The following is a 13249-nucleotide window of genomic DNA, read 5'->3' as shown; positions in this document are numbered from 1 at the left end:
TTTCACTTGATTTACTACTTCCTAGTGACTATAAACATTTTCCTGGTGGCTTTACTGTCTCAGTTTCTTATTTATCAAATTTGATTTTCATTTGATAAATTATGATGCCATTTAATTTAGTCACATTAGTGTAAATTGGACGTTAAACCAGGATGTGATTAGGGACAGCCTCCGTCAAATTCACTTCTTACTCATCACGTCTTGTTTCAGCATGCTGAAAGCCAACATGCTCAAGTCCATATTTTCAGAATAGGACTTCACAAACCACACGTGATTTTAAATCCACCTTTTCCGTATAGTCTTTGAAGTCCAGCATTCAGGTGTTGTGATAGACACTGCAAAAATGCATATGTACAGACCATTGTTATGTCATTTTGGGACCTGTTTCTCTTATTATGAGAAGAAACTGAACAATCCGAACCTAAATGTGCAAGTTACTGTCTGTGTTTCTTATGTTAAGCTGTGAAGTATCACACCATTTGGATTTAGCTTAGTATACATGCGCCGTCTTTTCTGTAGGTGTCGCATATCTAGTTAGTTCAAGTACTGAGCAGAGGTTTTAAGCCACCCTTCATTTCTTTATATTTTGCTTCCAATGAGCCAGAATTTCTTCGTTCTGAAGCTTTCTGACTACAGAAAGATTTTCTTTTTCAATCATTTTCAATTCAGACTTTGTAACTGACCATTTTCAGAGGAATCTTTTTTTAACCACTTAACACTGACTTATGAAACACTAAATTATCAAAAATGCACCTAATTCAAGGGATGAAGGAATATTGTTGTGTTTACACATAACAGACAAATTGGCAAAGAACCAATTTTAAATTGTATCTTTTAGCACTTTGTTACTAGCAGCCTGTCACAAAAAACACATCATTTGTTCCCATTTCTTTAGTTCAATCTGTAAAAATGCCAAAGAAAACAGAGTTTCACAGACATGAAAACGTATTGTTGCACCAAGAAGTTGAATCCCGAAGATCTGTTAGCTGAAATCACAGCATGTCTCACATGATGTGCAGTGTGTCTAAAAAAAAGAGAAAAAAAGAAGAAGAGGAAAAATCCAGCAAAGACCTGACACAGGACCTAAGAGACACATCTGGCCTATCTGTCTGATCCAATAAATTGTTGCACCTATTTCCCATTTTTATTTATATTTTCTAAAATATAAAGAAATGTGGTGTGGCTCAAGAGTTTGGCACAGTACTGCAAAGATATGTTTATGGCCAAAAATTGCTTTTATTTTTAATTATCTCATTATTAATTCTGAGAGAACGTAAAGCCATTTGTGACTTAGTATGGATTCAGCATTGTTTTAGTCTCTTAATAACAAACCCCAGAATATACAGAACTGACTTCATCTGCTTCCTCCATCAGGCTGACCACTTCAGTCGATGCCGTGGTGGCAATCTGTGTTATTTTCGCCATGTCCTTCATCCCTGCTAGCTTCGTCCTCTACCTCATACAGGAGCGCGTGACCAAAGCCAAGCACCTGCAGTTCGTCAGTGGGGTCAGCCCTGTAGTTTACTGGGTGACCAACTTCTTTTGGGACATGGTAAGTGAAGCTAGACTGGCTTCAGTGAAATATAATAACTCTATGTTAATATATCCAATATCAGAGTTATTTTTCATAATATTGGATTTCTGTCTTCTTACTCACTCTTCATGTTTATCTAGATGAACTACACTCTCAGCTCTGCGATGGTAGTTGGCATTTTCATGGCTTTTGACAAAAAGTGTTACACATCACCATCCAACCTGCCAGCACTAATAGCACTCCTTTTGCTCTATGGGTAAGCTGTTGTTTACTTTAATTTGGTTCAGTTTTGTTGTTCTGTTGCTATGGTGTAACAAGACAGTAACTGAATAACTAAATAATTGACAACAAGTTAAAAGAAAAGTTAAAATTAAAAGTACAAACACAGAAGAGAATATTTTTAATTTAGAATTTTTAAAAATATGTTGGTTTTTGTCTTTTAATCTCTTGCCTTTAGGTGGTCAGTGACACCCATGATGTATCCCTTGTCCTACATATTCAACATCCCGAGTACAGCATATGTGTCTCTGTCCTCCATCAACCTGTTCATAGGCATCAACAGCAGTGCCATCACTTTCATCCTGGAGCTGTTTGAAAACAATCGGGTATGTACTGATTAAAAATCATGTAGTCTTCTAACCTTTCACTGCACTTAATGCTTATTTGAATTAATCATTACATCTTACATTATGTTTTGCATTTGCACAGTTATACTCACATTCCAGTTCAGCGTCAGCAGTAGCTACAGGTTAACATTTTCTGTGCTATTACCGTCGGAATGAAGCAGCCCATGCTGTTTGCCACAGCTGAATCACATACATTTATAAAACATTACAAATGTTTTACAATAGTGAGAGAACATTTGAAAGCAAACAATATAATTTTTCTGAAATAAACTGAATAATTCATGAAAAGTTAATATATGGTGGTTTGATGAAGTAGCAAAACAGGATTCTGAATGAAGATAGGAAACAGGACGAGACCTGTAAAGTCTAGACACTGGAAGATGAGGTGGACGAGACGGCAGGTGATGGTTTGACTGGGGATCAAAGACTGAGGTGATTTGAGTTTGAAAATTGGAAGTAAGATTGGATTGGAATTCTTCAGTGGGAAAGAAGATAAATAGAAGAGCAAGAACAGACCAACATATGAATGCAGACAGACATGAGAACACAAATGTTCCTTTTCAAACTCACACAAAAGCTTTTTCATAAAACAATACAGTGATAAAACTGTCACCAAACAGTATTTTGTAACAGTGACTGTTTATATTCTAAAATATTATAATATAGCAATGTTATGGTGTCATAATATCTATTATATCATATTATTATATGTATTGTAATATCACTGAGTGAATATTATGGCCATTTTATTCTTGCTCCCTGCTGGCTGAATGAATAAAATATGTTTTTTAAACATATTTTTTGAATACATGGCTGCTCCCAAAGGATTTGAACACATGGCAGCTGATGTTTACCAGCAGGGACAGAATGATCAGAATTAGGATTAGAGTCAGGGGAGTGCTGTTGGAGAGTATATGGCTTTTTAGCACCATAGCAGGAAAGCACAGGTGTTACTCATGACATTAGGTGCAGATCTATACTAAGTCAGGACAATGTGACAGTTAGCTGGCATGCAGAGCACTAGAAGCCTTACACTGAAGCAGTTAAGTGGAATTGTCTTTTATAAAACAGCTATATAGTAGGTGCTTACACAAAAGCTGATCAGTTGTTTGGCACAGCTGGGGAAGCATGAGGGAAGTTAAGCTGCTGGTCTGCAGGGCAGGGGATAACTAATAACTGCAGGGCTTTTAGACTCCTGATTGACAGTTTGGTGTGAACATGTAAGTCGACCACAACAACTGCCAACACCTATGCTGGCAAGTGGAAAATAAAGGAAAAAGAGAAGCAGAAGGAAACTGAAGTTGGAGGGAAAGGGCACACATGTGCAGATGTACTCTCATCGTGACAGGTGACTGCCTGCTCACAAAAATGGAGATTGTCCTTCCCTCCAGATGGTTCTGTCCAATGCACATCTGTACACAGCTTCTCTCATGACATATGAGTCATGAGAGAACCTGAAGGTCAAGTGGGCTATATTTTTGTTGCCTGATATTTCCAAGGATTTCAGAGAGTTTGTGCATTTCTATGGTGAAAAAACTGTTTGCTTTATACATGAATACATATAAAAACCCATAAAAAAAATTCATTGCTATATTTTAGACTTATCTGTGTAGGCAAAGCAAGACATAAAAATGATCACTGGAAAGAAAGAGGTTTTATTTCAGCTGAAAGAAAGTATCATTTTCTTAATTTTTAGAGTCTTGTTCTTTGGGAGAAAAATGGGAAACAGCTGAGGAAGGCTGTTCTTATATCAAATGTGCAATTAACATAAGAAAAGACATCTGCTCCAGTGTCAAGCATGACTGGGTGGTGGGTCTACTTTGAAGAAAATTTCAGCAACTTTTTAAAGTTTAACAAGGAGAAACTAAGTTTAGACCAATTTGATTTGGGAGCCCCTGGTTATGTCTCCCAAGTTAAATTGGTCCAGGCGCAGACCTGGCAATTCAGACAAACCCTAGAAAGACAAAAAAACCTCACCTGGACTATGGATACCAGAACCTCGCCCTGCAACCAGGCCTGGAAGAGTGGCAGCCAGACCTTAGCTTGTGGACCTTGTTGGGCCTTCTTTGTACCCCATCTGTGGATTCCACTGTTTAGAAGTGCACTTGAAACCAGGATAGATGATCAGTTTTTTAATCATCAATCTCTGGCTGTATGTTGTGTGAACTTGGGTGAACAGAGGGTGAAATGTCAGCTGATTATCACTTAGCGGTGAATTGGATTAGGTGCTGTAGGAGAAACCAAACAAGCCTGATGTACCCAAAAGAATAGTGACCAATGCATATCGGGTATGACAGGACAATGTTCTGTTGAGGTGACTGCATGGGACTGTAAGGTAGTTTGGGTCTGTCGTGCCAGCTCCATCTTGCATTGGGTTGGTTTGGAGCCAAGTGTGAAGCACCTGTGATGGAAATTAGCACCTTCAAGTATGAAGCAATGGTCCTCATCTGGTTGAAGTGGTTTGTAAATCTGACTAGGATGCCTCCTAGATGAGGTGTTTTGGGAGGAGACCCTAGAGTAGACACAGGTCATGGTAGAGAGATGTCTCTTGGCTAGCTTGAAAAGCTGGAGGAGATGACTGAGAAGAGGGAGGCCTGGACAGTTCTGCTTGGACTGCTGCTCCCATGACCTGGATAAGTGGATGGTTATATTTTAGGTGCTCAACTTTCCCTCAAAACCAAAGTAGAATATTTGCATTTCCTGGTCATTTATATGAGCTGTTCATTCTTAGAACATCTGACGCATTTCAAATGCAATTATGTGATATATTCTGCATAATACAGCTGATAAATCTAGGCTAGTATTGCTATCCCATACCATTAAATCATTTAGTATTATATCTACATGGTTTTTATATTTAGATGTTTGAGGTAACTTAAACTTAATGTGTATGTGTGTGTTTTTGTGGTGCCAGTCTTTGCTCGTGTTCAATGAGGGGCTGAAGAAAGTCCTGCTGGTGTTCCCTCACTTCTGCCTGGGACGGGGGCTGATAGACATGGCCATGAACCAGGCTGTTACTGATGTGTATGCCCGGTTTGGTATGTACTGTGTACCTATCCATCATTTTAGCTGATAAAATTCCATACTTTGGACAATTTTCGATGAAAGTATTCAAGCAAATTTTTACTAAATTGCTAATTTGGGTTCTCGTAGTTTCTAGTAGTTTGTACTTTTAATACCACGCTGTAGATCTTTTAGGCTAGACTAAGTGTAGTGTTGTAAAAATCTGTACTGTCTGCATAAAGTATCCCTTCATCACTAAAAATTGTGGTAAATTTTGAGTTTGGACCTCGTCTGTTTCCAGGTGAAGATTACACATTGGACCCTTTCCGATGGGACTTTGTGGGAAAAAACATTGCTTTCATGGCAGTGGAAGGCTTTGTTTATTTTATTCTTAATCTTCTGATCCAGTACAGATTCTTCCTGGACCATTGGTAAGAACACAGCTAAAAGCACACTAGCTTAAAATTTAAATAAACAACAGTAACTTAACCATAGGGTTAGAATTTAGAGCAGAGGAGCTGTTTTGCACTACAAACTTCAGTGCTGATGATTTTTTTCCAAACCTCCCAGGTTGTCAGACTACAAGCAGAGTCCTGCACAAGATGAGGATGATGATGTCGCAGCAGAGAGGCAGAGGATTTACGATGGAGGGAGCAAGGCTGACATTCTGCAGATCAGGGACCTCTCTAAGGTATACATTTTAATCAAACGACTAATTTCATATTTATTGTGATATTTCATTGCACATTTTGGATTATAAGACTGTATGAAATAGAAGTTTCAAGGTTTCTTCCAGGCCAGTTTTGTTAAATTCATTTTCAGTTTCAGAATTAAATTTATTTCCAGACATCTTTTCATTTGTATTCACATCAGCATCCAGTTAAATGAAAAATTAAAAAAAGAGGGGACGGCACTAAAGGTTAGTATTCGTGGGAACATTCAAAAAAACTCCAGTGGGATAAGTACTGAATACAGAAAAGGTCGCCACACATTGGAATTACAGCTCCCTTTAATTTCATTAGCAATGTTTCTACCAGCTACAGGTCTCATCATGCAAGTACCTGAAAAAGAAATAAAAGTTGTGAAATTTAGATAATAATGCAAAACAGCCTGTAAATAACATAAGTAAATCCCTCTATGGAGACGTAGCAGGAAAGAAGCTGGGAGTTGTTTTGTTTTTGTTTGTGTCTCAAGTAATGCGAGAGTGCTTTCCTGATACCAGAATCATAGAACTTTTCTTAATAAATACTGGATAGCAAACTTAATGCAGTGCTAAAGATTAATTTAAATATTTTCCAAAAAATCCAGCACCCTTTTTAAACATAAATTCTTATTGTTCGAGTAGCACTACACAACTTAAATGTCTCCCTGCCTTCTCTGCACAGACGTATGTGGGCAGGAAGAGGGCAGCTGTGGACCGGATTTGTGTGGGAGTCCCTGCAGGAGAGGTAAAGTCACTGAGGACATTTATATTGAGACCTGCTACTCTTTTCTATTTGCTATAAGTTTTCTCTTTCTGCGTCTCTTCAAGTAAACTGACAAACTGATTTGGCATTAGAGCATTACAGCGGCATGGTAATGCGCCTCGCAGTGTGCAGTTCTATATTTATCTCTTCTAGTTAGTTTAATCAAGCTTGATCGAATATGATAGAATATGAGATTCATTCTCTATAAGTGGGAGTTATTTAAGTGCATTCATAAGCCTGTTTGCGTTTTTTCCTGTTAGTGCTTTGGTCTCTTGGGAGTAAATGGAGCTGGAAAGACGACAACCTTCAAAATGCTGACTGGTGACACTGATGTCACCTCTGGAGAGGCTTCTGTGGCTGGTTACAGGTACATAAAGTTTATTAAAAAAATGGTCCCTGGATAATAGAACACAAAATCTGTTCAGGGTTGCATCAGATGGAATTCATTAGAAAAAGGGAAAACTTTGCTCTTGGTTTATCCTGCACACAGTTCCAGATGAGTGAAAACCAGAAACAGTTCACTGAATAAGATAGTTTGAATACAGGAAGGTCAACCTGACATTACCTGTGTGTTAACACCATCAGACTATTAAACTCACCACTGTGATACTCTGATTTGGAAAAAAAATGCAGCCTAGGAGGGCTTGAATAACAATTAGACTTCAAAGTCTAAATTCTCATTTTGTCAAGGAGTTTCATGCCAGTTATTTGAAAATTCACAGTTTTCCCCTCAGAATACCTGCTCAGTTAAGTGGAAAATGTTTTTGAACAAAAATCTAGAGATTCAAAGAGTGTGAAGCACCGATGTGTCAAATGATAGTAATTATTGTCTGACAAATATGGGCATTAAATTAAATGCACTTGACAAGAAGATTAGGTAAGCAATGTTTTAGTCCCTTTCTGTTGAGAGGAATCAGCTTCTGAGCTTCTTCGGATAGCTTTCTTAAATAATCACTATAGATCTGTCCCTTCTGGAATTGATTGATGTTTTGTTATTCCTACCATGTTAGGTGCTCCATCAGCCCACTGCACTGAATTGCATTGTTTGTCCTATTTTGTAGCATCTTGACAGAGATTCTGGATGTGCACCAGAACATGGGCTACTGCCCTCAGTTTGATGCCATCGATGAGCTTCTTACTGGCAGGGAACATCTCTACCTTTACGCTCGTCTCAGAGGGGTGCCCGAGTCAGAGATCCCCAGAGTGAGTTGGACTCCAGCTGCTTTACATATCGAACAGGCTAAGGATGTTTTTCACTCGGCTAATCCAGTGACACTTTAGTTCAGCAAAGCAGTAGAAATCTGCTTTGTTCATAATGGTTTTGTTCTCTTTTTTTGAATATTTGCCCATTCTTCTTTTCTGTACTAATTTTGTTCATATATTTTATGAAATGCTATCGTAACAGGTGGGTTGTCCATTATAAAAGATCACTGTTTTGGATTCAAGTAGCCACTAAAGATGAATCTTTTTCCCCATCTAGGTTGCAGAGTGGGGCATTCAGAAGCTGGGTCTGTCAGAATATGCAGGCCGCTGTGCAGGGACTTACAGTGGAGGCAACAAACGCAAACTCTCCACAGCTATCGCAATGATTGGTTGCCCGGCCCTGGTGCTGCTGGTGAGTTAGCCAGTGACGAAAAGCTCATGAGCCCATTGTTTGGGTTTTTAAATTTTTATGCAGGGATTTATCAATGAAATGCTCTATGAATCCAGATGGGAAGCCATATGGGTTCAGTCAAGCCTGGCCTCAAATGTTTTATACACTGGCAAGCAACTGTGCAGATCAGTTCAAATTGGCATAAATCTGAGATCTTTGCCATATGCTGATAAAGAAAAGGTTTTGGTCTCTGTTTGCATGGAATTATGTGCTCGGAAATTCAAGTTGGCTGTTTCTGGCTCTGTGCGTTTAGGACGAACCCACGACAGGGATGGATCCCCACTCTCGACGCTTCCTGTGGAACGCCATCATGAGTGTGATTCAGGATGGCAGGGCCGTGGTGCTAACATCACACAGGTTCGCCTAATAATGAAATTAAAATCATCTGGACACATTTGCTGCACCAGCTGACCAAACGGTTAACTGTTGATGAAATCATGGCTACATTTGCATTCACTTGATTTCGCCACAGAGGTCTAGAAATGATGATGTATTGCTCATAAACATGAAACAGCAGCAGTAAAAATAAAGATGGATTATTGTTGTGTTTTTTACCAGCATGGAGGAGTGTGAGGCTCTGTGCACTCGACTGGCCATCATGGTCAATGGAACCTTCAAGTGTCTGGGTACCATTCAGCATCTCAAATACAAGTAAGACATATTTTGACTGTTACTATTTAAATATGTAAGTGGTCATTTAGTCACAGTGGCAATTTCTAGCTAATATCAACTAATAAAGTCGCCTACTAATGATAAGAGCACATAGGGAAACATATTGAATGTTTTGATGCTGTGTTTCCTTCATTTAGATTTGGTGATGGCTACGTGGTCACGATGAAAATCAAGCCAGCTAAAGCAGGCTTGTCCCCAGAGCTGGAGCCTGTCGAGAGCTTTATGGAGACCAGTTTCCCTGGCTGCGTTCAGCGGGAGAAGCACTACAACACGCTGCAGTACGAGATCGCCTCATCCTCCCTAGCGAGGATATTTCAGCTGGTGGTGGCCAATAAAGACAGGCTCAGCATCGAAGACTACTCTGTTTCCCAGACAACACTGGATCAGGTTTGGATGACATACAACAATGAGAAATGACACTGTGTTAATAAAATGTAAGGCTATTTGTCCCATGACAAGGAGGCAATAACTGTCAGTTTCCTCCGGACATAATAACACGCTGCATTCATAGATGAAAATATTCAATCTTTAAGTTGCAATTTTTGTCATTTATAAAGAGTACATAAATAACTAAACATATTACGCATGTAATGGAGTTTTACCATGAACAGCTAGAACTTCTCTTATGAAAACATATTTCATATAATAGCATGGTTTATTTAAACATCATCTGTGTATACACATCTTCCCCTCCATAGGAGAGATTGTAGTTGTTGATACATATATTCATAATCTGCGAATAACTGCTGTTGTAACCCTGACATTTAAATATCACTTATGTATTGCTGGATATAAATAAATTCTGATTTAATCCTATGCATTATAATTTATCACTTGCATTAAAATGTTGGCGCACTTTCGGTTTTTCAGGTATTTGTCAACTTTGCTAAGCAACAGGCTGGAGAGGACGAGGAGTTAACGTTACACAGACGAACCGCAGGTGGAAGAAAAGACATCAAGATCTCACCGGTGAAGAGGAAAACATGAAAAAGTCATGCAAACGTAGAGGTGTTACTCCGCAGGGCGGTAATATACTGTAAAGTCACACACCGAAATTCAACAACTACTTTCAATGTTTTGCTAGCCAGCTGTTTTTTTTAGAGTAGAGGTGAATGTGACCAGCTTCCTGCCAAACTGACCTGTGGAAGAGTTCGCTTCTCGAACTACAGTCAAACTTGACAAGCTCTTGGCTGCAAGTGGAGATTCATCTTACATAACTTTTAAAAATCAATAATGTCTGACACATTGCTTTGACTTGACACTTTCTGAATTACTTTAAACATCAAGCTAAACAAAAGATTGAGTTTTTTCTGCTTAGACTGACTGGCTTGTATAAAAGTGTACATATTGTATGTTTAACGAATACACTAACACCTGGTTACGCATTATTTTTATTGTCTATTATAATGAACACCTGTCACTTTTATATATAATATTTAAATGAAGACTCATGCAATGTATTGTTGAACTGTCTAAATGCAAAACATGTTTACGATTGCTTCTGTTCTTGTCAGTATTTTTTTGATGTAATTTTATTACTTTTTTCTGCTGTCTTTTACATCTACGTGCTGCTTTGTCTCCTCGTGTCAGTACAAAATAGTACAATGTTTTCCTCTTGGAAAGAAAAAAGTATGAAGAAGCATATCAAGGCTGAAGAGGAAATCTATTTTGCAACTGACATCTGTTTAACATGCTTTCCACATGCTCTGTGCAGTCCCTTCTAGCTGATTTGCACTTCCATCAGTCACAAATAAAGGAGTTTCATGAGCTATATGTGAAGTGTGGTGTTATGTAAATGTGAAGTGCTGTATTTCCTATTAAATATTTCAGCCTTCCCGTGCTTCTTTCAAAGCTCCTTGGTGTTATGGTGGGATGCTCAAAAAGAGGAACTGAAAGGCTTTTCACATTGCTGACCTACAGCGACTCCACTGACCTCCATTCTAAAGCTAAAGAAGCAACTACACAGATCAGTTGAGTCAGTGGCTATGAGACAGCTTTGCATCGGGGGCCAAGGCGACACTGTGCTGAGTGGCTTGTCACAACCTGGATTTATCTGACACATAGTCCAATTACTGTTCTCCTTCAGCGAGTGGTGGTGTCATTGCCTCAGGCCGCCCACAAGTCTGAATTCCATTGGCTACCTCAAAGAAACAGAAGGATGATGGCACTGTGCAATTTCAAGGCTGCTAATGAATTCTCTGGTGGGGATCTGATGCTCACTCTCTGCCCATATGGTCATCTCGATGAGGCTGATGAGCATGAGTAGCACGCTGTGGGAGAGCAAACAAGTCATGCATCAACAGTGCGTCCGGAAGGTATTCACAGCACTTCATTTGTTCCACATTTTATCATGTTACAGCCTTATTCCAAAATGGATCAATTCATTTTTCACTTCAAAATTATACATACAATAGCCCATAATGACAAAGTGGAAAAAAGAAAGTTTGCTTAAAATTCTTGCAAATACAGTACGATGGTTAATACTGTTGCCTCACAGTAAGAAGGTCCTGGGTTCAAATCCACCCTCTGGCCAGGGCCTTTGTGTGTGGAGTTTGCAGATTCACCCCATGTTTGCAGTCTAAAGACATGAGGTTAGGTTAATTGGTGATTCTAAATTGTCCATAGGTGTGAATGTGAGTGCAAATGTCTCTGTGTTAGCCCTGCAGCAGACTGGCGACCTGTCCACGGTGTGCCCTGCCTTTCACCCTATGGTAGCTGAGATCTGCTCCAGCCCCCCTGCAACCCTGAATGGATGTATGGATGTATACAAATAAAATAAAAAACATAAAATGACAAATGATCATCTGACAGATGTTTCTACAACCTGATTGGACTACACCTGTGGGAAAGTCAGGTGATTTGACAAGATTCACAGTTCATTTCAAAGCACAAACCAAGCCATGAAGTTGTACTTCCGAGACAAGATTATACGGAGGTACAGATCTGTGGAAGCATGCAGTGGCTTCCATCTTTACATGGAACCAAATTTTGGTTCTTCCCAGAGCTAAAACTGAGCAATTGGGGATGAAGGCCCTTAGTTAGGCTCAAGGCAAAGATGAATGTAGCAATATACAGATATATTCTTGATGAAACTGCAGAGCGCTCAGGACCTTGAACTGGGACAAAGGTTCATCTTCAAACAGGACAATGACTCTAAGCACCCAGCCAAGATAACAATGGAGTGACTTCAGCACGACTCTCTGGACAGATCTGATAATGGCTGTGTACTAAAGCCACGCATCAAACTTGATGGAGTTCATGAGGTTCTGTGAAGAAGAATGGGAGAAAATGCCCCAAAATAGGAATGCCAAGCTTGTAGCATCACACTCAAAAAGACTTGAGGCAGTAATTGCTTCCAAAGGTGCTTCAAGAAAGTACTGAGCAAAGGCTGTGAATACTTATGTACATGTTACATTTTACTTCTTTATGTCTATACTTACAGATATCTATTACTTACATAGGAATAGTAGTGGTAGAATAGTGAAATTTATGTGTTGCATATTTCCACAACCATATCCATAATCACATACCGTGTATGCTACCGTTGTATATAGTGTATTATCTTACTTATTTTATATTTGTTTGTATTTTTTGTATTTTCCTTCTGCTATCTGTACCTGAGCTGAGGTAACATAAGAATTTTCCCACTGTGGGATCAATAAAGTCTTATCTTATGTTTCACAAATTTGTAGAGAATTTCAAGCTAAAATGTTTTCACTTTGTCATGGTGAGGTATTGTGTGTAGACTTTCAAGGTAAAAAAAATGAATTTTGGAACAAGGTGTTAATATGACAAAATATGGAACAAATGAAGCGCTGTGAATATTTTCCGGATGCCTGTTGTTGAATCCTGAATGAGGCCGACTTAAAAATTGAGATTATCTTCAGTGCAGCTGAATCAAGAAGCCGCATTTTGAATATACAGAACAGTGTGGAAAACTTAAACCTGTATTATTACATTTTAACTTTCATTTTATTCATTTATCTTTATTTTTTAGACTGTGTAACTCAAGGCCAGAAATACATCTTATCCCAGCTGTCACAGGCCAAGAGACAGGGTACAGGTTTCCAATCTGTCACAGGCGCCTCTTTCTGTCATGTTGGGTAACATGACACAAAACTTTTTTTTTTTTCATATGATGTAGTAACAAATACTGTATTTTCTATAGCAGCATATTGACTTGGGAGCATTATACTGAGTTACAAGAAACAATACATGTTACATAATTGAAATGTCCTCTTTTGTGATCAGATCAACCATCAGGTCATGCCATAGTTGTTCTCTTATTTAAAGC

At 38.8% G+C, this 13249-nt stretch overlaps 1 protein-coding gene across 1 annotated transcript in view; it reads left to right on the top strand.

Moving 5' to 3' along the window:
- LOC116313429 (retinal-specific phospholipid-transporting ATPase ABCA4-like) overlaps positions 1 to 10728 on the top strand; it is a 43199-nt gene extending 32471 nt beyond the window's left edge. The window contains exons 35-48 of the mRNA XM_039601696.1: positions 1375 to 1552; positions 1675 to 1790; positions 1992 to 2139; positions 5075 to 5198; positions 5465 to 5594; positions 5734 to 5854; positions 6549 to 6611; positions 6890 to 6996; positions 7691 to 7832; positions 8110 to 8244; positions 8537 to 8640; positions 8842 to 8934; positions 9093 to 9342; positions 9826 to 10728. Of these exons, the coding sequence (XP_039457630.1) occupies positions 1375 to 1552; positions 1675 to 1790; positions 1992 to 2139; positions 5075 to 5198; positions 5465 to 5594; positions 5734 to 5854; positions 6549 to 6611; positions 6890 to 6996; positions 7691 to 7832; positions 8110 to 8244; positions 8537 to 8640; positions 8842 to 8934; positions 9093 to 9342; positions 9826 to 9942 (1828 nt within the window). The 3' untranslated portion in view covers positions 9943 to 10728. The remainder of the gene's footprint in view (positions 1 to 1374; positions 1553 to 1674; positions 1791 to 1991; positions 2140 to 5074; positions 5199 to 5464; positions 5595 to 5733; positions 5855 to 6548; positions 6612 to 6889; positions 6997 to 7690; positions 7833 to 8109; positions 8245 to 8536; positions 8641 to 8841; positions 8935 to 9092; positions 9343 to 9825) is intronic.
- Positions 10729 to 13249: the final 2521 nt, after the last annotated feature.

This window comes from Oreochromis aureus, linkage group 18 (genome assembly GCF_013358895.1).
Source record: "Oreochromis aureus strain Israel breed Guangdong linkage group 18, ZZ_aureus, whole genome shotgun sequence".
NCBI lineage: Eukaryota > Metazoa > Chordata > Actinopteri > Cichliformes > Cichlidae > Oreochromis > Oreochromis aureus.
Note: the sequence above shows the minus strand (reverse complement) of the source record. Positions and strands in the feature narration are given on the sequence as shown.